This window comes from Nesoenas mayeri (genome assembly GCF_963082525.1).
Source record: "Nesoenas mayeri genome assembly, chromosome: 2".
NCBI classification, from domain to species: Eukaryota; Metazoa; Chordata; class Aves; order Columbiformes; family Columbidae; genus Nesoenas; species Nesoenas mayeri.
The window spans coordinates 99,495,013-99,521,016 of record NC_137543.1 but is presented as its reverse complement, the minus strand read 5'-3'; the positions used below and the strand labels follow the sequence as shown (position 1 = coordinate 99,521,016).

The 26,004-nt window shown below is 37.9% G+C and overlaps 1 protein-coding gene across 3 annotated transcripts in view; it reads left to right on the top strand.

Moving 5' to 3' along the window:
* KDM1B (lysine demethylase 1B) overlaps positions 1-23,991 on the top strand; it is a 29,085-nt gene extending 5,094 nt beyond the window's left edge. For 2 of the 3 annotated variants that reach the window (XM_080338780.1, XM_080338781.1), the window contains 18 exons: positions 987-1,076; positions 1,871-1,982; positions 2,707-2,823; positions 3,796-3,834; positions 4,925-5,129; positions 6,242-6,426; positions 7,011-7,187; positions 7,878-7,952; positions 9,558-9,695; positions 11,306-11,477; positions 12,270-12,397; positions 13,623-13,754; positions 14,349-14,423; positions 15,321-15,437; positions 16,304-16,429; positions 17,916-18,038; positions 20,011-20,163; positions 20,843-23,991. In XM_080338780.1, the coding sequence (XP_080194906.1) occupies positions 987-1,076; positions 1,871-1,982; positions 2,707-2,823; positions 3,796-3,834; positions 4,925-5,129; positions 6,242-6,426; positions 7,011-7,187; positions 7,878-7,952; positions 9,558-9,695; positions 11,306-11,477; positions 12,270-12,397; positions 13,623-13,754; positions 14,349-14,423; positions 15,321-15,437; positions 16,304-16,429; positions 17,916-18,038; positions 20,011-20,163; positions 20,843-20,926 (2,248 nt within the window). In that variant the 3' untranslated portion in view covers positions 20,927-23,991. The remainder of the gene's footprint in view (positions 1-986; positions 1,077-1,870; positions 1,983-2,706; positions 2,824-3,795; positions 3,835-4,924; positions 5,130-6,241; positions 6,427-7,010; positions 7,188-7,877; positions 7,953-9,557; positions 9,696-11,305; positions 11,478-12,269; positions 12,398-13,622; positions 13,755-14,348; positions 14,424-15,320; positions 15,438-16,303; positions 16,430-17,915; positions 18,039-20,010; positions 20,164-20,842) is intronic. The other variant, XM_080338782.1, reaches the window with a different exon arrangement.
* Positions 23,992-26,004: the final 2,013 nt, after the last annotated feature.

The window sequence follows — 26,004 nt, the reverse complement described above, 5'->3', positions numbered from 1 at the left end:
TTAATTTAGGAAACAATAGATACTGCTTAGTCATCTTTTTGAATTGTTATTTTAATATTTTGATTTCCTCCCCTCCCACCCCCCGAAGTACATACTTTCAACATTATTTATTTGAGATGAGATCATTTCATGGCTAGCTGTTTCAGTTAGTAGCTTAGGTCACTGCTTTTTACCTTGTGCTTTTATCTTGAACCATTTCATTGTGTTTAATGGGAGTTTTCTAAGTGAAGAGCAATTGCTTTTTCTGATTAATATAATCTTTGCTAATGGATACTTTGTTCTGAGAGTAATAAAAGAATGAATGACCAGAATGTGTAACTGCTTCCTCAGGGTTTTCTTTCATTGGCTTAAAATTGCAGCCAGCTTGATCACGTGAAAAAAATAGGCAACATCTGTTTTGTGTTCGGATTTGCCTTTACAGTTTTGTCAGTTGTTTTGGGGGGGGGATGTTGTAATGATTTATAAATCAATTGATCACACATACAAGAAAAATACTGATTTAAATGATCCCTCCTACCCCTGCACTGATATCAGAACAAAATGGAACAAAGTAGAGGAACTGTAAGTTCCTGTGGGGAGGGGCTTTGCCTTATACATTTGCAAAACACTTAGTGTGTCATAGCACATATTGTAAGGACAAAGGTATTTCGTGTTCAGGAAGCGTCTGCTTAAGTGGTACTAAAAGACAGGCTCAGTTGACCATTGTTAACGGGAGGTTGCTGGAAGCCAGAGCAACTATAAAACTGCACATTGTGTACATTTTGCCTCCTTTGCATCTGGTGTTGCTTAGTTTGGAAACTGGAAACATTTGAGACAATTGAAATAATCTTATTTGTATGACTGTAGTGCCTTGTGCAAGTCAGCCTTCATGATTGCAACATAAAGCCCTGGCTTGTCCTGAATATTTTGTTCACTGTCAACAGAAAGCTTTTTTTTTTTTTCCCTGAATGTATCATAAAACTATTTCTATGTCTCCTGCATTACAGATGTGCTAAAAATGGGTATACGTCTAGATGGTATCACCTTTCCTGTGGGGAACACTTCTGCAATGAATGTTTTGACCACTATTACCGAAGGTAGATTTACCAATTAAAGTTGTGCCTTTTCAGTGCTTATTAAAATTTGGCAGACGTTAAAAATGTTGAAACATCATGTACATAAACATAATACAAAGACTTGTCCTCTGTGCTTGCTTTATTCAAAGTGAGGCTTCAATATTGGTGCTAAACCTGTAGGTGTTGTATGGACTAATCGTCGACTTAAACATAGCGGCGTGGAGAAAACTGGTTTCTTTAGGCAGGCTGGTTTGTGTGTACAGTTATCCTGAAGCTTTTGTCTTTTTTTAAAACAACATCACAGAATTTTAAATGAAGAGAGCAGTTTTAAGTAAATCTATTTCATTTCGTAAAGCAAATTCATGTTACAGTGTGAGTTCAGGGGACCTTGCCTCTCTGTAACATCAAATCAGTGAGAAGATTTAACCCTTGCAGTTCAGTGACCATGAGGACTCTGGTCAGGCTCATAGAGAGCTTTCAGCTCCAGGCTCCTTCCCGTTGGAGTGGGAGCTGAGTCCAGCTCTACTAAGACTTCTGGGTGCTTTTGTGCTGAGCACTACCTGCGACTCAGTCCAGGCCTTAGATTACTGGGAAGTGTGCTCATGATCAAGGCGACTCAGCAGTCAGGATGCAATTTGTTGCCGTCGTTAGGAACCATCACTTTCTCACTTTTTAACAGGAAAAATATAGGACTCTCTACTGCCTTATTTCTCTGTCCTTTTATGAAATGTTTAATTTTAGAATAACTGCTGTTGCTTGAAATGAACTAGGTATTCAGTTTTCTGACTGCTTGCTGTCTTCTCTTTTCTTCTTAGCCATAAAGATGGTTATGAGAAATATACTGCCTGGAAAAGGATTTGGACAAGTAATGGTAAAAGTGAGCCCAGTCCAAAAGCCTTCATGGCTGATCAACAGCTTCCGTACTGGGTAAGATGGAGGGTGATTTATTTAATAAGGTGTATATCAGTGTGATGTTCTGCTGTGAGTTTCTGATATTTTATGTTCAAGCAGCAGGTTAGCTGAGCTTTTGTGGGGGTTTTCTAGTATTAGAGGACTGTGGAGAAGCTCAATATAATTCTCATCAGCTCCTCCATTATTGGAGACCTTCTCCAGACCCCACAAAGAACAACCTTCTGTTGCTGTTCAGTGAAGTAGCAGCTAGGATGGGTGATGCTCAGGTAGAATAAGACTTGGCAGAGAAGAGAGTGTGCCAGCTGTAGGAAAGTATGAGTGTGAAAGACTTCCAAAACCGATTTTGTGTTTTCCTAGTAAAGAGAGCAGAAGAAGAGAGACTGGAATGGAAGTAACTTTGGTGGTGGTGGTGGGTTTTTGTTGTTGTTTCTGAAGTAATAAACAATGTGTTTTTGTGGTAATGCTTGCTGAACCCAGCGAAGACCGTAGTAACTGGGTGTTGAACTAATTTTGGAGTGAGGTTCTGTGGAGAAATTCAGTCTTACAGGAGGTGGGCATGAGGTTTCTGTATCCTTAATGTCTTGCTTATGACCTGAGGATTACATGAGAATGAATTCAACAATTATATATGAAAACTTACTCACATCTCACTTCTTTCTGATTGGTTAGTTATGCTTCATAAATCTTATCTGCAATCAGACAGCAACAAGTAAAAACATGTTTGTTTTTTGACTAATAGGTGCAGTGCACAAAGCCAGACTGTGGTAAATGGCGTCAGCTGACAAAGGAAATCCAGCTGACACCACAGATAGCAAAAACCTACAGATGTGGTATGAAACTGAACAGTTCCACTAAGGTAACATAGAAGACTTTTGCTCACATTGAAAGTAACACCAAGTTGATATTTCTTGTTTGCAGACATTAATTTCTTCTTCTTTGCTGCTTCATGTTTCTAATGTCAAAATTATTGTCTGGTGACCTGGAGAGCTGCCCACGTGCTGTTGGACTTTTTGTTTCCTGAGTGGAAATGTCAAGAAAAAAGCATCTGGAATACTCTGTCTCACAGTCAGTTGTAAAATCTGTTATTCTGAAGCTACAGAAAGATTATCAGCATGTGTAAAATAGACATACACCAAAATGTTTATTTTGGTTTTATTTGGCCATGCTTCCTAATTGAGGAAAGCATTTGAAAAGCTCAGTGGGCTTTTATTGATTTTTAGTAAGTTTGTCATGGGGCTTTACATGAAAACTTTCAGCTTTGGCACGAAGGGAACTCTTGAAATTTGAGAGAGTCCTTATACTGCTGTAGTATCTTTATAGTTATGACATGAAAATACTGACAATATGAAAGCCAGAACATCTTGAAATGTTGTGATAAAGATCCTCTTAAAATAAATTAGAAACTTTTTTAATAGTCTAGACTGCAAGTCTTTCTCAAAAATGTGGAATCTTCCCAGAATTTTTTAATGAAATGCCTCCCTCCCCTCTGCCTTTTTTTTGCTTAACTTGTTTGCTTCAGCATTCCACTAAATTTCGTGGAATAAAATGTATGTTTTGATATCTGACCAGTAGAAACTATTTAATTTAACAAATGGGAAACGTTTTCTGGGGTGTTTTGGCTTTATGGTTGGCGTTGTGTTTTTATGTTTTTAGCTATGCATTTCTCTATTATTTATTTTTACTAACATAATAATCTCTGTTACAGAAGTCTAGCACAAATACATTTTTGTTTGGTTTATAAGTTTACGGAACTATGCCATGGCCAAATTACCTTGTTTTAGATTTACTTTTTGTTGTACAGCTCTGATACCATTCACTTTTCTTTCAGACTGAGGGCTCAGACCAGTGCTCCATGCCTGAGGACTTGGTGAGTAGTAGCTGTTCCTCCTCATTTGTCCTAGAATATGAAAGCAGTCTTAAAGCACGGCATGTTTCTTTCCTTTTCTTGGTCCTTTGGCCAATTATGGCTGTATTTATGCATTATGCTCAGGAAACTGTCAGACACTATTTGCAACAGAGCCTAGGGCCTTCTACTTTCTCATCTTTTTCCACTTTTCCCTTACCATACCAGTTAGCTTTTAGGTGGTTTGTGGTGTCTTTGAGCTGTGGCCTGTCATACAAGGTATACTCCTAATTCTCTTTTTTGATCAGGGAAAACAGTATTCAGTTGCCACCTTTCACCCCATCATAAAATTTCCCCGTCTTTCAGGTGGTTTCTCTCTTTAGGCAAGGTAGTCTCCTCTTTTTGAAGACTGCAAGAGAACATCAAAACATGTTTTCTCTCGCCTTTCCCTCAGACTACTAAACTAGATGATGTATGTTCGTGGGTTTATGATCACCTAACCCTGCATTTCAGATTTAGTATGATCTGATGTTCAATAAGCCAATGTTGGCAAGTGTACCTGAGGTACCTTTAGCCCAGGAAACATGCTCAGCTTACTGTTGACTCTTGTAGAAGCTTTGTATTTTTGTTTCCTTAATGCATGTTCTATTTGTAAACTAAGGCTGAATCATAAGTGTTTGTTAGGGTTTTAGGAGGTCTTTGATGGGGATAGCAGAATCTGAAATAAATTGATCAGTTAGTGTAGGCTTTTCTAAGTTCAGATTTCTAGATGCATAAACAACTGCAAATGTTTTATACAGGGCCTGATAAGGCATAGATGTGTGGCCAAGGCATGTCTCATCTGTTTGCTTTCCGCTTGGGTGTGGAGTTTGTGAAGTTTCAGCTCCATTTCTGAGGAAGAGATTAATGCTATAGGTTTTCTGTGTCAGGCTGAGGAAGGGGAAAGAGGGAGAGAAAATGTCTTTATGACTTGCAATTCTGAGATTGGTACTTCTAGTGCTTTTTGGTCTCAGTTTTGGAGCCGGGGGGGGGGGAACTGGTTCATTTTCCAACGTTTTCAAAGTACTGACGTGTTCTCTTCTCCCCTCTTTCCTTCACTTCTCCGCTTGGCCAGAGAGTGGCTGAAGTTTCAGACCATTGGTGGTACTCCATGCTCATACTCCCTCCTTTGCTGAAAGACAGTGTGGCAGCTCCCTTTCTAGCTGCATATTATCCAGACTGCGTGGGCATGAGTCCATCCTGTACCAGCACTAATCGGTTACCTGGTGAATCCAACCTTGTGAAGTTAGAGCACTTAAAGAGCGTGCCTAATTTGACTGGTAAGGGCCATCCGCAGGGCTCTGTTGCTTAAATAGGTGCAATAAGTTTTGTCTTCTGAGTTTATAAGGCACATAATGCTCCTGATTCAGAAACACTGGTTCTGTTCTCAGCACTAATACACACTCTCTGTGTGACTGCCTCTGTACTTTAATGCAACTTACTCCTTTGTAAGATAAAGGTAACACATTTTGTATGGCATTTCTTCAGGGAGTAAGCACAGACTGCATAGGGTTTTTGTTTACCACCTGTCATTTGTTGAAAGAAATAGGAAATTAACATGCGAGTACTTAAAGATTGTTTGCATTTTTAAAGAAATAAAGATTTATCAAAACAAAATATGTTTCTGCTACTTTTGATATTGTGGATCTTTGGGGCTTTAGAGAAAAGGATTCGATTTCTTAAGGCATTAGGATTCTCTTTAGGTTAATTTTTTGCTAATGACAGCTCTCAGACTGACAGCCTGGGAGTGCGGATCTGCAGAATAGGTCAGATATAGAGAAAGGTAGTTCAGGATTCCCATATTGATCTCAGAGAGTGTACTTTGAGGAAACTTAAGCTGCTGTGTCATCTTAGCTGGCTTTGCTCTCCTTAGGTGCTGAAAATAAATCTGTCCATCTATTCAACAGATATTTATCTGCTTAGCAAACAGAAAACTTCATTACACAGAGCTACCAATACTGCGTGTGGAAGATGATTACCTTTAGTTCCTACCCACTCAGGGCGGTATTGGGAGCTGATGATGAAAGGGGTTCGGAGTCCTGCATGGGCCTGTCCAGTGATGCTAGACCTTAGACTTGAGTTTAGATCCTGTTCTTTGTTGGACTCATCATGGCATCTGAGGGCACATACTGTTTCTCTGGCAAAACTTAAGCTCTTGTAGGTCCAAGATGTACCCAGCAGGTAGCAGGACAGTAATTAATAGTGCACAGCCTAGAGGGCAGGAGAGGGGATAGCAATATAAGTGAAACCGTTTTGAAGGTGATTAGAGGCTGGAAAGCTTCATTACTTGTTTATCTGTGTAAGGTCAGTGGATCATCTTAGAGGGAAGAGGATGCAATGTGCAATGAAGGTACGATGGAATATGACTAGTTATTGGTGTGTCTTTATTCAGTTGCAGGCATGAACAAGTATTTCCAGCCTTTTTATCAACCCAATGAATGTGGGAAAGCACTTTGTGTGAGGCCAGATGTCATGGAACTGGATGAGCTCTATGAGTTCCCAGAATATTCACGAGACCCCACCATGTACTTGGCTTTGAGAAACCTCATTTTGGCTCTGTGGTACACAAACTGCAAGGTAAGAGATGCTAATAGTTAATTTGTTTGTTCACAAATAAGAGCTACTTATTTGGGATGTGGACTCTCTTCTTAGGGATTGGACTCTTCTTAGATGTCTCCTTATGTACCAGAAAAATTGCTCCTGTCCTTTTGAAAATCCATTCTAAGAATGGGTTTTTTTGTTGTTGGTTGTGGTGTGTGGGTTTGTTTTTTTTTTTCTTAGTTTTAAAGTCTAGGAGTTTCTTTTGGAATGGATTTTACTGGAATGGGATTGTGAGCATTGCCACCAGGTAGATTAATTTGGCATTCAGGGATGCATTTCAATACGATTCCTGTACTAATGGAGCACATCATGGAGTTTGCAAGAGTATTTTCCAGACTCATGCTTTTATTTCATGCCAGTCTAGCTTAATACTTGTTGCCTTACTGTGTCAAGCTGACTACTAAGTAACTACCACAAAACCTGCTTTTAAAATGCTCTCAGAAACCTGATTCACTATTAATTTTTACCATGTGGTTTACAATTTACATATCATGTAAGCACATTAAAAAAAAATATATTAGATAATCAACACTTTCTGTCTTCTGTTTCTCCTTTTGCAGGAGGCTCTCACCCCTCAAAAATGTATCCATCATATCATTGTTCGGGGGCTTGTGCGTATTCGCTGTGTACAAGAAATGGAAAGAATACTTTATTTTATGACAAGGAAAGGGCTGATTAATACAGGGATCTTATCAGTCAGTCTGGACCAGTATCTTCTTCCTAAAGAATACCACAATGTAAGTTGCTGTTCTAATCCCTGCGTTAATAGTGCTATAAAACTACATGGCATATTTTTTTTGTTCTGGATTTTTTTGCTCATTACCTTTCATTCCAACCATTTATGTAAAAGTTACTTCTAAAAGCGAACATATTGCATGTTTTTCACATTATTATCTGCCTTCAATGGTTATGGAAGCTCCAGATGTGCAACTCTTCCCAGCAAGGTTTTTGTTCACGCTGGAAACCATGGAGTTGAATCCTACAGATTTGTGCTTCCTATCAGCTTTTCAGAGGGGTGGGAACTGTATGGAAAATATACAATATACTTAGGTTCTTCTCATGGCTCAGCCTTGTAATTTACCTCTGCTTCCATAGGTCAGGAAACTTCTATTCCATATTCGTTTGTAAGGACTATGATTAAAGGACACATAGTTATGACCACTAATTTAAACTGAACTTCATCTTTTTCTGTTACAAGACATTGGAACATCTGCTTTTAAAGTGCTTAAAAATCGTAACTATTTTCAAAGCTACAACTCATCTTTTTGCGCAAATGCACTATCATCTTTAAAAGTTATATGGATTACTTTAGAGAACAAGAGAGCCGTAGTCTTCTGAAAGCTATTGATATTTTTAACTTTTAAGTGTGCAATGAGAATTTCTATTTTAGTTCTAACTATTGATTTAAATATTTTATTATTTTTTAGAAATCTGTCATTATTGTTGGGGCTGGTGCAGCAGGATTAGCAGCAGCTCGACAACTGCACAACTTTGGAATTAAGGTAAAAAACATCACTTAAAGTCAGACTTCCTCTGCTTTGAAAGTGTTCTTCATGAAAATGAAAAAAAATACATAATTGTTACAAACGTTTATGTATAGGGCATCCTAATAAATTTGTAAAATCTGGGGTTTTATTTGTATCTAAAATTCAACAAAGCATCCAGTGAATATTTTATGTAGACTTGGGTAGGAAGGATGGGGGGGGACATGGATGTTCATGTCCAAATAATGGGACTGTAGATGATGACGTTTTTTTAAATGAGGTAAAATTTTCTTTCCTTTCTGCATTTACTGGACTTGTTGCTTATTAAAAACAAGCAAACCACATGTATTTCCCGTTTCCCCTCATATTTATCACTGATTGAAAGTGTAATCTCACAATATTTACATGTTGACATAATTTTACACATCAGAATATTCTTATGAAAATCTATAGGACTCTTTACGCATGAAGTGTTTGCAGGGCTGGTGTTTAAGGAAATAAACGAGCATCTGACACTAAAATTTTGCATGTTTATACATTCATATGTGTATTATTTATAAGAAAACCTGAATCCTATAGTCCCATTGTCTCATTGTTTGGTTGCTAAATAGCAAATTGCAGTGTAGCCTCTTTGTATATCAAGTCCTGTGGAAAGCTGTCCTGCATTAAAATACATAAATATCAACTGGCAGGACCTTTTTTAAAATATATTTTTATATTTATATTTATATTTATATTATAAATATTATATTATATTATATTTATATTTTTATATTATATTTTTATATACACTCCGTTGCTTTCTACTGTTAAGGAGAGATGGAGTTTCTCTAAAATGACTTCCTCTAAAAATAAAAGGATAATATAAGTAAGGGTAAACATAGACATCCATCTGGTCCAGTATTCTAGGTCTGTCTGTGACAAGTAGTAGATGCTGAAAGAGGTATGTATGAATGGTGGAAATACATAAGAATGGGCTTTTCTTTGAATACCTCAGGAATACATTTCTCCAAAAGGTGTATGGAGTTCCTCAGATGGACACTGAACCCAGATCATTGTGTTTAATAGCCTGCAATGTGCCTTAAACTCCAATTTTGAGATTTCCTGAATGGAATCATAGAATGTCCTGAGTTGGAAGGACCCACAAGGATCATCGAGTCCAACTCCTGTCCCTGCACAGGACAACCCCACAGTTCACACCATGTGTCTGAGGGTGTTGTCCAGTCTCTTCTTGAACACTGTCAGGCTTGGGGCCGTGACACCTCCCTGGGGAGCCTGTTCCAGTGCTCCACCCCCTCTGGGTAAAGAACCTTTTCCTCATGTCCAACCTGAACCTCCCCTGGCACATCTTCCGTAGCTTTTTTAAAAAGAAGGCTTATTTTTGTTGAAGTTGTTTGTTAAAGTAACAATTATTTTATATGTGTATATTCCAAAGAGTTACTCTAAAAAACAATTTAAATGCGTAAATTAACTATATCCACAAACAAAAATAAAGTGCTAAGATCATTAGCACTGCTGGACTGTTTGGTTTTTTATGTTTTGTTTTCCCCTTTGCTCTTGAACTTAACAGATACATTTAATATAATCAAATCTTAAAATTTACTAAGCTGCATTGTGTCACAGGTCATTATCTTAGAAGCTAAAGACAGAATTGGTGGCCGCGTGTGGGATGATAAGACATTCAAAGGAGTCACTGTTGGGAGAGGTGCACAAATCGTCAATGGATGTGTCAACAACCCAGTGGCACTAATGTGTGAGCAAGTGGGTTCTCTGCAGTGGTCATACATTGTCACTAGTGAGAAATTGTCATTTAAGCCAGGGTTGGGTGACTGGGTGTGGGTGGGAGTCCTCTTCATGGCACAATTAAAACACTGTTCTATGTTGAAGTAAACTCTGTGTTGCTATTATATCTTGGATAACAGCTGAGCACAGAGGAGGGCCATAGAATGGTTTTGGGCACATTATGTAAAGAAAAGCAAGGTGGCTCCAGCTTTGGTACCAGAGGAAACCAATTTTTCCCCCCTTTCTGCATATAGTAATGTAAAAGGTTCTCAGCAGATTTCCTTAGAGCTGAGAAAGGCTTTAATCTGGAAGGCTATTGTCGCGTTTTTGTAATACGCAGTTCTATGACAGACTTTCCTTTGCTCAGCCTCTACATTTCTAGTTCAGTTGTTGAGAAGTTAAGATGAATATGTATAACAACTACAGATGCAAACACACTGCAGTTCAGTTTTGGTTGGTTGGTTGGCTGTTTTTTTTTCGTGTTTGTTGATTGAGATTGGCTTGGGTTATTTTGGGTAGGAAGCTGAATTTCTCTAAGTGGAACTTGAGTATGGATTTTTTCAGAGAGGCATGCAAATCCAGTGCATGCTCTTTTAACTGCTTAGCGTAATTTTAGGACGGTACAAATGTAGGAGTAGTTACATTTGGCCCTTTGAAGGCAACTGCCAGGCTGATATGGCCCCCAGTGAAAATGAGTGACACCCCTGACCTATAGTGTCATGGGTTTTTTGGTTTTTTTTTGTTTTTAAAATAGTGTTTTAGTTGTGAGGTGAAGAGCAATGACTTCTGAACACACACTGGGTGCCTATACATTTCTAGTCATTTAATGTCAACTTTGGTTTGAAGTACAACTGTATCTTGGGATCTGCAGTAGTGACCAACAGCCTAGAGGGACGTCATGATGTGTGAAAATCCCTGGAGTGCACCCTAAGTGACAATGCCCTAGGAAGAATTTAGCACTTTATTTGTGCTATGGTCTCTAGACTGACTCTGTAGAACATAAAAACGTTTTTATTCTGACTTAGCTCTGTTGTGTGTTTGATAAAAGTTGGAGAGGCAGAGCAAGACCCCAGGTTTCATTCCAAGTAACTTCTTTCTTTGCTTGTTGGTTAATGATCTGGGTGGTAACTTGCAAGCGACACCCTGTCAGTTCCTGAATGCAGGGAACTGTTTGGGCATCATGTACCAGAAAATTGTACAAAAGAACTGATTCTAAAGGTGATTTAGAGAACAAGGTGAGGTAGAAACGAAGGAGACTGGTTCATTGTGTTTGATTACCAGATGCAACATCTCTGTACTGGTCCCTGACCTGACAGGAAAGTTGGAGGTTTCTGGGAATCTGCAATAGAAAAAAGGAAGGAAGAGTGGGGAACAACAGTTTGTGGACAATTAACAGATAGAAGGGTTGTTGGTATTCCAGTTTTAGGAGGATGAAAGTTTGAGTTAATCTGACCAATTATTTAAAGTCCTGGATGTTTAAGTGGCATCACTTAAATCTGAGGGATTGGCATTACTTTCAATAACTTTGAGCAGACTAGGCACCGTAGTTTTTCTATACTTAAAAATCAATAAAATGTCTTTTTCTTAAGCTTGGCATTAAAATGCACAAACTAGGGGAGAGATGTGACTTGATCCAGGAAGGTGGAAGGATAACAGATCCCACTATTGATAAACGTATGGACTTTCATTTCAATGCCATCCTAGATGTCGTCTCTGAGTGGAGAAAAGATAAAACCCAACATCAAGATGTTCCTCTTGGTGGTAAGTGGGAGAGGTATTCACGAAGTAAAGATGTTGGTTGTGTTCATAGAGTTTTATATTAAATTGGCTTTTACATCAGACATTTTTGGAAGTCTCTGGCTGTACATCTGACCTTACATCCAACAGTGATAAGCTGGCTCTGGGGAAGACAAAGGAAGATTGACTGCTGTATACACACAGACCAAAATATCACTTGTAACTTTTAAGTATGCCTAATTTCAAGGCTTTTATAATACTGTATGACTTCTGATGTAGTATCTTGTTTTCATGAGGTAGCTTATTCAGTGTAACTAGTGTCACTAGCAGTTCAAAAGACTTGCTTCTTGCTGAAGCAGGCCATAGCTGGCCATAACTCTTACACTTTTTTACTCATCTGTCTAAAAAAAGAGCCTGATCAAAGCCTTCTGTTGGTAAGAACAGTTCCATCTCCATTGGTAATACCTCCCTCCACACTTAGAGCATGCAAACACATTCAACAACAAAAAATAAACTAGCTCAGAAATGCCTGCCTCCCAGATCTTTTCAGCATGGATTCTCTAAGACAGAATTAGCAACTTTTTAGTCTTCAGTGAACTCTGGATCAAATTTCTCAGGCTTTTTGTGTTTGTTTCTTTTTGTTTTGTTTTGTGGGTTTTTTTTTTTTTTTTTTTTTTTTTGGTAAGAAGAAAAACATCTTGGTGCAATTTAGCAATAAGCTTGAAAATTTTGTGATGCAGAGAATCGCATATTGAAATACAGTAGGACTTCTGACGAATTGTGATGTATTCTTATTTTAAACATGTTCTTTCACAGAAAAAATACAAGAGATCTATAAAGCCTTTATTCAGGAGTCTGGTATCCAGTTCAGTGAGCTGGAAGAAAAAGTACTACAGTTCCATCTCAGTAATTTGGAGTATGCTTGTGGCAGCAATCTCTCTCAGGTGAGTTTTGACAGCTGTGTCCTGAAGTGGTTGAGCAGGGTTGGAAGTAACATTGAGAAGTCATCTGATCCATCCCATGGCCCCAAAGGAAGACTCAGCCATCCCTAAACTGTTCCTACATCGCTAACCTGTGCTGTAGACAGACTATAGCACTTCCTTAGGTAACCTGATGGGAGTTCATGACATGCTTCTAGCAACATCCTCTTTAACGCAGAAGTTGAGAGTAGATGGTAGAGTGGAGCAGGGCATTTTTTGCTGAGATGCTGGGTAGTAGGATTCACAGGAGAGTTCCTCTTCCCCAGATGTTGTGTGTGACTTCTGCTTCTCAGTTCTGTGTTTAAAAACTGAGGTATTTCTCTACCTTGCTAGGTATCTTGAGAATAAATGCATTTAACTTCTGAAGTGTTCCAACACCCTGACGGTGGCCCCATTTCACCACTCCTAGGTATTCTGTTGACTATGTGATACTTGGCTTTCCTCGCGACTTCAATTTTAACCAAGCAGGTTCAGGAAATATCAAAGTATGATGTTGTTTGCAGTGCGTTATTTACTTAGTCCTGTTGCTTGGGTTAAAGGTGTTTGAGGTCAATTGTACTATGGCAGTGGGACAGCTGAGTGACATGTGCAGATGCACATCTGAACTGAGAAGCACATAAGAACATGACAGCTTGAGAATGGCCTCAGATTTTTCACTGCTAAGTGGTGACTGCTTAATGCAAATATCACTATTGTTCCAACTATGGGTTTGCAGGGGTGGCGGGAGAAGGTCAGTGAAAAATATAATGGAAGAACCTCCAAAGTGACAGCAAAGTTCCACTGAGGTATTTTTGTATCTTATTTTCCCCTTCATGTTGGGAAATAAAACATTTCCATTTTTAGTTGAAATCTTAAGGCTGCAAAATCTGATTCCTTTGCTAGAGACAGAAAACTGAAATGAACACACTGCAATCCACCTGAATTTCTGTACTACTTTCCTTGTTTTCTCTACCAAGCAGAACTATAAATTACCTGCTAGTGACCAACCCATATTATGACATTTCTTAATCCAGCAATTTCTATGTTGTATAGTGGCCTTAGGTAAATAAGCCGTTTGCATTTGTCCATGTTGCCATACGTTCCGGTGACACAATTTTTTTTCAGTTGTGAAGGGAATTAGGGTGGCTTCTTCTAAAGTGCGGGACTTTCACCTCACCAGTAGAGACAGCTAGTTGTGTTCTGTTCACAGGTATCTGCACGCTCATGGGACCACAATGAATTTTTTGCCCAGTTTGCTGGAGATCACACTCTTCTAACTGTGGGATATTCTACTGTGATTGATAAATTGGCAGAAGGGCTGGACATCCGGCTGAATTTCCCAGTGAGTCTGGAAAATGTTGGTGTGGTGCCTGTCTTGGATTGCTTTGAAGCACCCAATCATATCTTTGGGTATAGGTATATCATACCTTTGGGACCAGGCAAATCTGTACCTGTGATTGTTTCGACTTGTCTTTAAGAAAAGAGAGGACAATTTCAGAATTTCTGGAAATCCTCTTTGAGGACTATCAGTACATAAATATGGGTGACAGAGCACTGGACCAGGCTGCCCAGGGAGGTTGTGGAGTCTCCTTCTCTGGAGACATTCAAAACCCGCCTGGACACGTTCCTGTGCGACCTCACCTAGGCGTTCCTGCTCCAGCAGGGGAATTGGACTGGATGATCTTTTGAGGTCCCTTCCAATCCCAAACATAATGTGGTACTGTGATAAATATTGTGAAATGATGAGCTTGTATGTTAGAATTTTTCTTTTTAGCTTCCATGGAGGCTATTTTTTTTTTCCCCAATATTTCTCTGGAAAATGAGTGTTCTTCAATTTCCAGTTTGCAGACTGGTGCTATGTTATCTATTCTTGTCTGAATTTGCATTGCATATGTAGATTTTGTAGTATAATCTTCTTCAACTTGTCTTTCAATAGGTACAGAGTATTGACTATTCTGGTGAGGAAGTACAGATCACCACTGCAGATGGAACAGTGTGGACAACACAAAAGGTACCTAATATGCTTCAAGATTAAGGATTTTGGGAACACAAGAAAATATTGACTGCAGTATATGTCTTTTTGGTTTTGTTGGTGGTGTTTTTTTGTTTGGTGTGTTTTATTTTTTTCCTTCAGAAGACTATTTAGTCTAATTTATCCCCACCCAAAGATGAAAACTCATATATTCTAATGACCCATATTCGGTTGTTTTTCATTGAGCATGCTTGAGTTTTGAGTACTATCTGATTTGAAGAATTAAGTACTATAAAGGCACTATTAATACTGTGAAGCAAATAGATTTTTATTTGGTCTTTGAAGTGACAGTTACGTTTTCTTGTTCCATTCCCTGCTCAACTTTACCCCATTTTTCATGTGAATCTGCCCTGTTAAAATTTGGTGTGCAGCACTTGACTACCCTTATTTCTCAGTCTCCCTTATTTCATGTATCCCTACCAGCTTCATGCTGTGTTATTTAGCTTTTAGTAATTTTTAAAATTATACCTAAACTCGATCAAGATTGGATTGACATCAACAGTGTTACTGAGCATATTTTAAAAAGAAGGGATTTGTGAAGGAACAAGAAACAAACCAAAACAACGAGCATCTTCTCTCCTTTCAAAAAGTTTTGTTAATCTGAGTGCCATTGACTATAATTTACAGGAGGTAAATTGGTAGCATGGTTACCCACGCTGATACAAGCAATTCAACAGACTGCAAATTAAAACTAGTGAACTGTAAGGCATGTGTTTCCCTTTAATGGGGAGTAAAACCAGACACTAATCTAGAGATGTCTGGTGAGTATTATGCTGCATACTACAAGAATAATCCAAGATAATTAAGAGGATGCTGTAAGCCTTAAGTGCAGTATTCAGCTTTTGCTACTGTAGTGACTGTAATTATTTCTTTCAGGTATTAGTGACTGTACCACTGGCCCTTCTTCAGAAAAATGCCATTCAGTTTAATCCTCCACTGTCAGAAAAAAAAATTAAAGCCATTAATAGTTTGGGAGCAGGAGTCATTGAGAAGGTAAGTAATTTCTGGTTATACTTAATTTTCTTTTCATAGAAACACTGGATGCTTGGTCCATGTGGCTTTTGCTGTGTATTTATCAGGATTTATTATGCATTTGGTTTTACTTGTATACAGTAGGCCAGAAGAGCAAAATGCTGTCACGGATCTCATATATTTACCTGTGTCTTACATTTCCTGTCCTAAAGGGTTTTTTAAAGGTATTGTTTGCAGAATCACTTCACAGCTTAAACGTTTTGTGTCTAACTTTAAGCAAGCCTTCATGATGGTCTTAGATCTTCCAAAATTCAAATAATGTTCTTATTCTGGGTCCTTTCAACCTAATAAATATATAAACTATTTCAGAAGCATATTGAAAGTTGTGTATTTGACCAGTGTAAAATCTCCTACCCTTTCCCAGTGCAAAAAGATAGCCTCTCCTGAAAAGAACGCTAGTAAGATGTGTGCTTAGAACAAAACATTAACAGAAAAAATGACAGAAACAGGATTACAACAATGTCTAAATTTAAAGGCAAAATTCAGAAACGCCCCACACAGGATGGTGATCACTAAATTTTACATTAGGTTTGTAAAAAATTCTGCTGAATTTCTTGAGCATTTTCCACAGTGAATTTCATTGTGAATTTGAAATTGTCTGTGCATATGCAATTTGTGAGACTAGTGGTTTTTTTTTCTCCTTCCCTGTCTCCCTTGGAAAACAGGCCCATATATTCTTCATTGAGACTCTCTCATATTAATAGAACTGTGTGTCTTTAATGGACTGGAAAAGGGAAAAAGAATTAGAACAACATCATATACCATATCCAGCTATGAGTTTTGTAGTATGAAGTGTTTTAATTCTATCTCTCTCTCTCTCTCTCTAGATTGCTTTACAGTTTCCTAATAGATTTTGGGACAGTAAAATTCAAGGAGCTGATTTTTTTGGTCATGTTCCACCCAGTTCCAGCCAACGTGGACTCTTTAGTGTTTTCTATGACATGGATCCAGAGGTATCATATGCTAGCTGTATTTTCTGTTAGCCTTTCAGAAATTCACTTTGGAATCTAGGTGCAATAATTACTATACTATGAAAGTTGTCTTCTGTTCACCCCTGCAACTGTTAAAACAAATGGGAGCAGTGTTATTTTTCAAGAAAAATCTGATTGATACTTCATTGCAATAAATGGGAATGTTTTCCTGTGTTTGGATTAAAAAAAAAAAAATACAAGCAAGTTAATGTTTTTATTCTCAAATGATCTTGAAAACAAGTTAATACCTGACTCTATATATACTAATATGGGAAAATGTTTACTAGTCCCTTCCAGTTTAGGAGACTTCTGTTTTATTTGAATCAGTTAAAAATGCTGTTTAAAAGATCTTGCTGGCTTATTAACACTTAGTTACCCAGGCTAGTGCAAGCCATTATGTGGAGTGGCAGAAGGAAAGACAAACAGTAGATTTTGTATGAAACTGAGGTCTATAAGGGTCAGTCTCAAACTCACGGATTTCAAAACAAATTCAAACCAGTGCTTTGACATCATATTTCTCTTCCCTGCCAGTTCCAAGCAGACACATTACACATTTATATCTTACCTTTTCATGCTTTTACAACAACTCCTTCTTACTACTTGGCAGCAATTAAAAGGCTATTTTGTAACTGTATGGCTTACTCTAAAAGGAAACCATCCCATGAAGATCATGCTCTGTTTTGACCTGTATATGACTTCCTGTAAAGAAGTTTTCTCTTCAGTACTCTTAAGCTCATTCTACATGAGGTTCAGTGTGCTGGTGCTGTCCAGAGACACTAGATAGAATTCTTAATTTGCTTGATAGCTACTCTTAACTAGCTATCAAGTTTAATAAGAGAAGAATTGCTTTATATAAACGAGAGGGAGAGTTCTTTAAAGGAGTTGAAAACCCATGTGCTATTCTGTAGTCACCACTTCATCTTTGAAACTTCTGCATGGTTGCAGATTTCTTGAAGTGGAAAGAAACATCAGTAGAACTGAGCATTCATTTCTTGGGCCAAAATCTGCTGCTAAGAATTTAGTATTGGCCTAATGCAAAACATATCTAACTAGTATTTAAATATTAATAGCTTCTCTTTGTTACCACCTTTTAAAATTGGTAGAATTTTGCTACGAAACTGGAGCTTAAGAATTCTGTCACGAACAATAATACTGTAATTGTCAGTTGTTTTGGTGTAGCCCTTATATATAGGTATAGATAGGAAGTTTGCAGTTAATTCAGCAACTTGTAAAAGAGACTGACCATAACACTGCCCTGTGAACAAGATATCAGAGTATGTTAGTAACTTGAGCATAAACGCTGTAGAATATACACCCTTTATTCTAAGGAATCAAACCCACTTTCCTCTAGAACAAACAGGGCTTTGCAGCTGAAAATCTGTCAATACCAGTTAAAAGGGACTCTTCAAAAATATTTAATAACCTAATAATTTCAAAGTAATCGCCTATGTTAATGTCTTGTTTTTAGAGCAAAGAAAGCATTTTAATGTCAGTGGTCACTGGAGATGCTGTGACAACCATTAAGAATTTAGATGATAAACAAGTAGTGCAACAGTGTATGACTGTACTTCGAGAGCTGTTTAAGGAGCAGGTAAGAGAAGACTCTTAAGAGATTAATTAACTTGCCAACAGAGGAAAAGCTTTTGACTGTATTACGTCATGATGTATAGGAAAACCTTTGACATTTTAAACTCTTTTTGTGTCAGTTTGAGGGAGTATGTTTCCTTTGAGATACTATAAAAAACATTTGGTCTCTTGTGTGAAGAATGTGAATTGAAGTATCTTAGATTTGTCTGAAGGAAAGCGGTAATGAATTTAAAAAGAGAAATGAACTATTATCTTTTTAAGTGCTTTTAGAAAGGAAAATTAATTAAAGCCAGTACTTTAGATAGGTAACACAAATATGCTTCTTATTTAGCTGTCACTTTTTCCAATTTTTTTTTTGGGGGGGGCGGGGGTGATGGGGTCATCACTGCTTCCAATACATCATAAAAGGTTTAAGCTAGATGAATTTGATTGTGATTCCCCCTCCCTCCATGTAAAAAGCAACTGAAATTACACCACCACCACTAAACCAAACCAAACAAATCCCTTACTTTTCTAGTAAGAAACAACCCTTCCTGAGCTGTCCTAGGATGAGATATAAGCAAAATGATCTATCAAGGGCCTTACATCTTAACTTTAAAAAAAATTCTACCTTTTTTTCTTCTCCCAGTTCATCATTTGGATAAAAATAGGAAAACCAGAGAAATCTGGAGCAAGCAGCAATCACTTAGCAATGTTATTTGCATCCCACTCTACAGACAGTAATGCCCTAGTTAAATTAATTAGAGTGGCTAGATCCCAAGGAATGCTTGTGTTAATGTTCTTGGGTGAATTCTCAGGTTTTACTGATGGTTCAGATGTTAGGATTAATGATTTTGGAAAAACTTTGACATCTGAAAGTACAACTTTTCCTAGAGAACATACTTTTGATAATGGCTTTACAGTTACCAGAATCACATGCAATGTAAGTCCACATACCTGCTATCTTGATGTCATGAGAACATTGAAATAGCAAATGGGTCTTTGGTTTTGGTGCCACTCTAGTCTAGGAGGGTGATTTTTCATGTCTGTCTTCGTGATTTATGGCAATTGTGAATTTCAGTCACCTGTCCACAATGCAGCTGGATTTTCAAAGACAAAATCACTGCTAGGGATGTATGAAAACTTCTTCTGGGATGTCCATGAAACTTGCCATACATGGCTGGCCATTGTCTTCATTGCTTGAGCTTTAGTCTCTTATGTGCTACCTGAAGGGAACAGCCTATGTGTTGATACCAGCTTTGTGCAAGAGGCAACCAGGGATGCTTCTGTTTCCTTGTCACAAGCCCCTCAAGAGTAAGACACAGTTGTAATTGACACCTTCATACAACTGTTATCCAGACTCTTTTTGGTAGAATTGTGTGAGATTTGCAAGCTGCAATGTGACAGAGAATACACAGTATTACTGCCATGGCTTACCTACAGACAGCTCTGACATTCTTGTTTTTGTTTTGTCCCTGAACCTAGTTTTCAAGGCAGCTCATTTTCTGGTCTTAAACAAGTCATGTTATTTCTCCATGTTCTTGAAATAAAATTATCTCCAAAATGAAGATTACATTTTGGGATTTAACAAGTCAGAAGTAGCAAAGCACCATGCCTTACCAAGACAGAAAGTGCTTACATCATACATACAAACATGCTGTATGATGTTGATAATGGTATTTTACCTGTTTGCAAGAGTAAATATGTATTTTGAAGAATTTTTTTTCTCATGTCTATTTTTAGGTATATTACAATAGCCAGATTTGTTGCATTCAAAACAGTGCAACTGTGATGTTTCAGACATCAGGCAAGTCTAGCAACAAAATCATCTTTGCCATTAGTAGTACAATAAAGAAAATTGGAATTTAATTCTGTAATGTGATCTAATGTGTATCATAACAATACTACATAAAGATTACACGAAACTCTTTATGAGAAAAAGCTATGCAAATATGAGCTTTTCTTTGCAGCACGTAACTTTTGTTTTGATTATGCAGGAGGTTCCCGACCCAGTGAAGTTTTTTGTTACTCGATGGAGCAAAGACCCTTGGCTCCAGATGGCATACAGTTTTGTAAAAACAGGGGGCAGTGGTGAAGCTTATGACATTATAGCTGAAGACATACAAGGAAAAATTTTTTTTGCTGGTGAGGTAAGTATCTTTGTTACTGTTGACTAACATTATTGGGGAACTATTTCGTTTAAAAGATTGTCCTTTGCTAAGCAACACCATGGTTTAGTGCTAGGGTTAGGTTATGGTTGGACTCAATGATGCTGAAGGTCTCTTCCAACTGAAATGATGCTATGATTCTAATCTACAGGTAGCATGTAAATATTTTTTTCCACAAATATGCTAATGTTTCTTGATTCTGACACAGAACCGTCTTTATTCATATTAGTATTGGGCATGGAAAGTCTGCCAGATATTTCAGGTCAGGAGTGAACTGCATAACCATTAAGTGCAGAACATGACAAGACTATACAATCCACTTGTGGTTTTAGTCAGATTATCTTTCTGTGACTCCACTGGTGGGTAACATAACAAATGCATGCTGCTGATGGTATAGCTGCATTCTATACTGGAACTTACCTGCTCCACTAAAGCACAGATGGCAAAACAGACTACTAATTTTGCTAGCTGACTTGCTTACAAATTTTGAAGTTGCTAAAAATCGTAAGTATTTCCCCCTAATATCTTTCCAAGTTTTCCATGGCTTTGAAAAATGTTGGTATATGCTGAAGGAAATCAAAACTGATCTTATAAACTGAACTTCTATCTGTTCTAATAGTTTAAGAAACAATTCACCTTTTTTTTTTTTTCCCCAATACAGGCCACAAATAGGCACTTTCCTCAGACCGTTACAGGAGCTTACTTGAGCGGAGTTCGAGAAGCAAGCAAAATAGCAGCATTTTAAGTTCTGAAATTTTGTGTTTATAGATATATTTTTAATTGTTTTCTGTGGGTAAAACTATCTTCATGTTTCCTATTTGCTGCCTTTTTCCTAAGTGGTACTTAAATAGTAGTATATGGTACCTGAAGATAAAATCTTCATCTTCCTTTTCCCTCTTTCTGCCCTACCCTTCTTTTAAACCCTGATGACACGTATTGTTGAGGTTTTTTTTCCAGCTATGGTGTTACTAGTAAGAATGACATTGGAGACCCTGGCTACAGCTTAACTAGTGGAATTTAGTGTTGAGAGTCCTCTTCTTTATGGCTCAAGTCATACTCTTGTAAACCTTCATTTCAGGAGGTCAAATTAAAACAAAACTAAGTTAATATACAGCATTAAAAATGCTGGCAGTTAGTAATGATGATGGGAATTTTCCACTAACTGTGATTCTCAGGTTGATTATGCTCATAGGAGTTCAAACTTGCTCCCAAAAGCCTGAATAGCCTAGACAAATTCTAGAGTTATTGTAGGAAGGAACTCAACTATCACTCTTTCCACTTGCAATCAATAACCTTTTCTAGAATATTTTTCATATTCTTAGCCTCCACTAAGAGGGCTTTGGAATATCGAGTTTGTTCCTTTAAATCAGACTGCTGGAACAGTTTACAGTGCAATCATAGAAAGGTTATTGTAGCTAAGAAAAACTTGAAAAATTAACTTTTACATTACTTTAAAAAACTTTGAAATATTCTCTCTGCTACTTATTCAGAAAAATTCTTGTTACAATAATAGGCTAAGTTTAGATTTGCTTAGTGCTTCTGATACTATATTTCTATGATTATTTTGAAAACAAACTTCCAAATTCATGTGGGCTGAGTAGAGGAACTATCTACCGATATGAGCACACAGCGGGGGTGAAGGACTGTAAGTTCCTAACAGCTCATTCAGCTTTTATATTTAAAAAATAAGTGAAGATGAATGAGGAAAAATATTAACTTTTATGAAGGGCTGAAACAAGGTAGCTTGCACTTTCACTTGGAGGCTTTTTTTTCCTTTTATTATTAAAATATTATTAAAAAGAACTCGAGGGAGTAACTCAGTAAGGGCTAAGCATCTCTCTAATGGCTTTTCCATGGGACAGGGAATAAAATATTTTTCAGTAGAAATAAGACAGACACAACCAAGATATCTGGTGTGGTACTGTTCCACTAGAAGTCTTAATGAAAAAAAAAATAAAAACCAGCTTTTAGATCTCTTCCCCTACATCTTCCCTATAACTTTACTGCATACACCTCATGATATCTGGAAGGAAAGCAAGTACTTATTGTTTTCCTCCCTCATTCTCATGCATAGCCTTTTCTTTTTTTTTTAATATCTTCATTTAAGAATGACACAGTAAACTTTTTCTTTTTTAGTTACAGTTCTTATTTCCATAAAGCTATATCCTTGGAAAAACAAAAAAAAACCAAGCAAACTTACGAAAAATCCTACCTAATATTTTGGTTTTAGAGTAGCTATGATATTGTTAAATACCTTTATTTAATCTCTAATTTACAAGGTGAAGATTTTTATATAACTAGATGTTTTTCAGATATATATTCTGTTCTGCTTCTTAAAGCTGAATTATATGACTTAATAGGAAAAGTGTAACTGTTCATAATTTTCTTCTACATAAAGGCTAATATGTACAGTTTTAAAGTATTTCCAAGTATTAAATTGTAATTTAAAAGCTATAAGAAGCAAGACAAAATCCTCTGATGATAAAAGATAATCAGACATCAGATTTTGCTTTTGGTAATCATTTGCACTTCATTAATTTCATATATTGCAAAGCTATGAAAGATTGAGAGCTGCATACGTTTCTTTCCCAATTTATCATATATGACAAAATTATTAGGAGAAGAGCTTCTGAAGGTGGGGGAGAAAAGCTTATTACTACAAGCCCAAAACATTATATTCAATGGCTGCTTCAGCTGACCTTGGTCAAAACTCCAGTCAGCTTAATGACAACGTATGTAAACACATCCCATTCTAGGTAGGAACTGTCTGGGAAGTTGCGCTCGGCATCGATTTCTGCAGTCCAAAGGTTGTGTGAACATGCTTGATTTTAGACATATGCTTCCATCCTGTTAATTTGTCCTTGGGGTTTTAAGTCTATCTACAACTTTGCTGGCAGATAAATGCCATATTCTAGAGAACAGAGATGGACCTGAACAAATACTGTCACTTTGGGCTTTAGCTGCTGCACACTTCTTATAGCATTAAAAAAGGATAACAAATGATAAATTTAGCAATGGCCTTGTCTGTTAATTATTTGTATATTATTTTGGTGCCAAGGCACTTAAACTGTGTTGTGCTACACTTAAGTTCAAGGAGTGAATAAAAAAAGTATGTTCCATTTTAACTTACATTCATTTGAAATGTATAACATCAGGCTGGTTCTGAGACTTCATTCTTTAATGTTCCCCAACTTTTTTTTAATACCGATGCTAAAATTTATTTCAGGCATGTATGTGTTTTTTCTTTTGTGTTTAATTTATTCCCTGCAAATAAAGAACTGGGAACTGTTTGGAGTAGATTTGTTTAAATGTTATCAAAAATATTTGAATGCAGAGCATGATCCGTTCCACTTCAGCTCTTCTGTGTGACTATTTTATGGCAGCAGAATAAAACTGGAAAGTATCAACAGGATGACTGTGGGTTGTTTTTGTTGGGTTTTTTTGTTGTTGTTTTTCTTTTTTTTTTTTTTTCCCTTTAAATTTGACTAGTCGCTAAGCCTACTTCTCTTTGTTACCTTCAATATTAAGATTTCATTTTAGTATATTCCTACAGCTAGACAATTCCTCAGTAGTGCAGCTCTACATACTCACTTTGCTGGTTTTTGAACAATACCATAATAGTCAGTGTCTTTTGCCTCAAAGGTTTACAAAGCAATTCTTAAGCGCTTTATCAGCTTATTTTCCTTAGCCAGAGGAAACTTAAGATAAAATGATAATTGTTTAGAAGCACTGCCCATAGTTTTAAAATAGCCAGAAAAATCACCAGAGACCCACTTAACGCTTTTTACTGAATAATTGTAGTATGAACACTTCTTAGGATCATGGTCCTGAAAGGTTTCTGCTAGCCCGTCACTGTAATAATGGGCAAACCTGGTGGTATACATATAACACTTCAAATATAAACAATGACAAATTCCAAGAATACTTATCAACCTTGTTCTTCTTGAATGGTGGGTTGGATGTTAATTTACTGTAAGTCTATGTCCTGGTTTCAGCTGGGATAGAGTTAATTTTCCCAGGAAGCTGGGAGGGGACACAACCAGGACAGAGCTGACCAAGACCAGACAAAGGCATATTCACTACCACCTGATGTCACACTCAGTGTATAACTGGAGGACCCAGCCAGGCTGGTGGGGTTGCTGTTTAGGAGCAGGCTGGGCATCAGCAGGTGGGGAACAGTTGCATTGTGCCTTCCTTGCTTTGTGTATTATTTTTTAATTGTTGCTTATCTCTTCCCTAATCCTGTTAAACTGTTTTCATCCTAACCCAGGAGGTTTATGGTGTTGCAGAGTTTGTTTTTCCAATTCTCCTCCCTCTGCCACTGAGGGGGGTAGGAGCAAGTGCTTAGTTGCTGGCAGAGGTGAAAGCACACCAGTTTGAGTGCAGGCAAATTAAAAAAAAAAAAAAAAAAAAAAATCCTACTCCCTTTGAAAGTTTATTATTTCAACCAGCAACACACATAGGTCTGACACAGTGAAAATATTATTGTGTGGCAGATTCATTACATTGCCCAAACGCTGTCATACTCAAATAGAAGTTCAAAATTTGTATCCTCAGGACATGATTTCTTCTCCTAATGCTAACTCTGCTGGAAATTATTTTTTGTTACATGTCACACCAGTCTTGAAAAACATCAGCTTCATTCTAAGAATAACAAGCTTTAAAAGGGAAACAAAATACTAAAGCTGCTTTTAAAATAAACTACAAATCAGTAGGACTTGTCATGCTCCCCCAATGAATGACAATCCTTCAAAAAGATAGGTGGTGTAGGGGATATTTTTTTTCCTTTTAGCCCAGCTGTCTAAAACTTAGATCAGAAATAAAAGTGAAGTGGCAAGTCTGTGACCAAGTGCAGTCCAGTAAACAAGGTCAGATGAAAAAGCAGGGCAAGTTATATAATATTGCCATTCTCTTCGTCTCTGGAGATCATCTGGTTTAAGCTGCCCCTTGGAACAGGGCCAACATGGAGCAGGTTGCTTGGGGTCCTGCCAGCTGAGTTCTGAACACCTCCAACAACACGGATGCCACAGCTGTTCCAGGTCCCATTTCTGAGACCGCTGTCACAGCTAAGCTTTTCTTCCCCTAATGTGTAATTGCAATTTCCCTAGTGGCACCTTGTGCCTGTTGCCTTCCACCCTCTCACTGTGCACCCTCCAAGTAGAGCCTGGCCCTGCCTTCCCTGTGCTCTCCCATGTGGTAGTTGCAGACTGCAGTACCATCCCCTTTATCCATTGAAGCTGAATAAGCCCAGCTCCCTCTGTCTCCTCTCCTACACCCTGTGCTCCAGCCCCCTGGCCATCCTGGTGGCCCTGCCCTGGACTCAGTCTGCTATGTCCACACCTGTTTGGCACCAGGGAGCCCAAAGCTGGACACAGCCCTCCTGAGGCGGGCTCACAAGTGCTGACTGGGGTGTAATCATCCCTTCCCTCAACCTGCTGGCTACATGCTTTCTGCAACAGCCCTGTGTGCTGTCTGTGCTCCTTATCACAAGGGCACACTACTGAACTGGGTTCCACTTGCTGTCTGCAAGAACCATCTGCCTCTACCCCCAGGTGCTTTTCTGCAAAGCTGCTTAAAAAGAAACCAGTGTTCCCTCCTGCACTGTTGAATGGGGTTACTCCATCCCAGAAATCGGATGCAGCATTTGCTTTTGCAGACCTTTAGACCATTCCTGTCAGCCCATTTCTCCTGCAAGTCAAGGTCCACATGAATAAACTTTTAGACCTACAACTTTCAGATACCTGCCTTAATGAATATTTTCAAATTCAAAGGCAGAAGAGACATTTCTTTCAAAAAGGAAGATATCACACTTGTCATCATTTA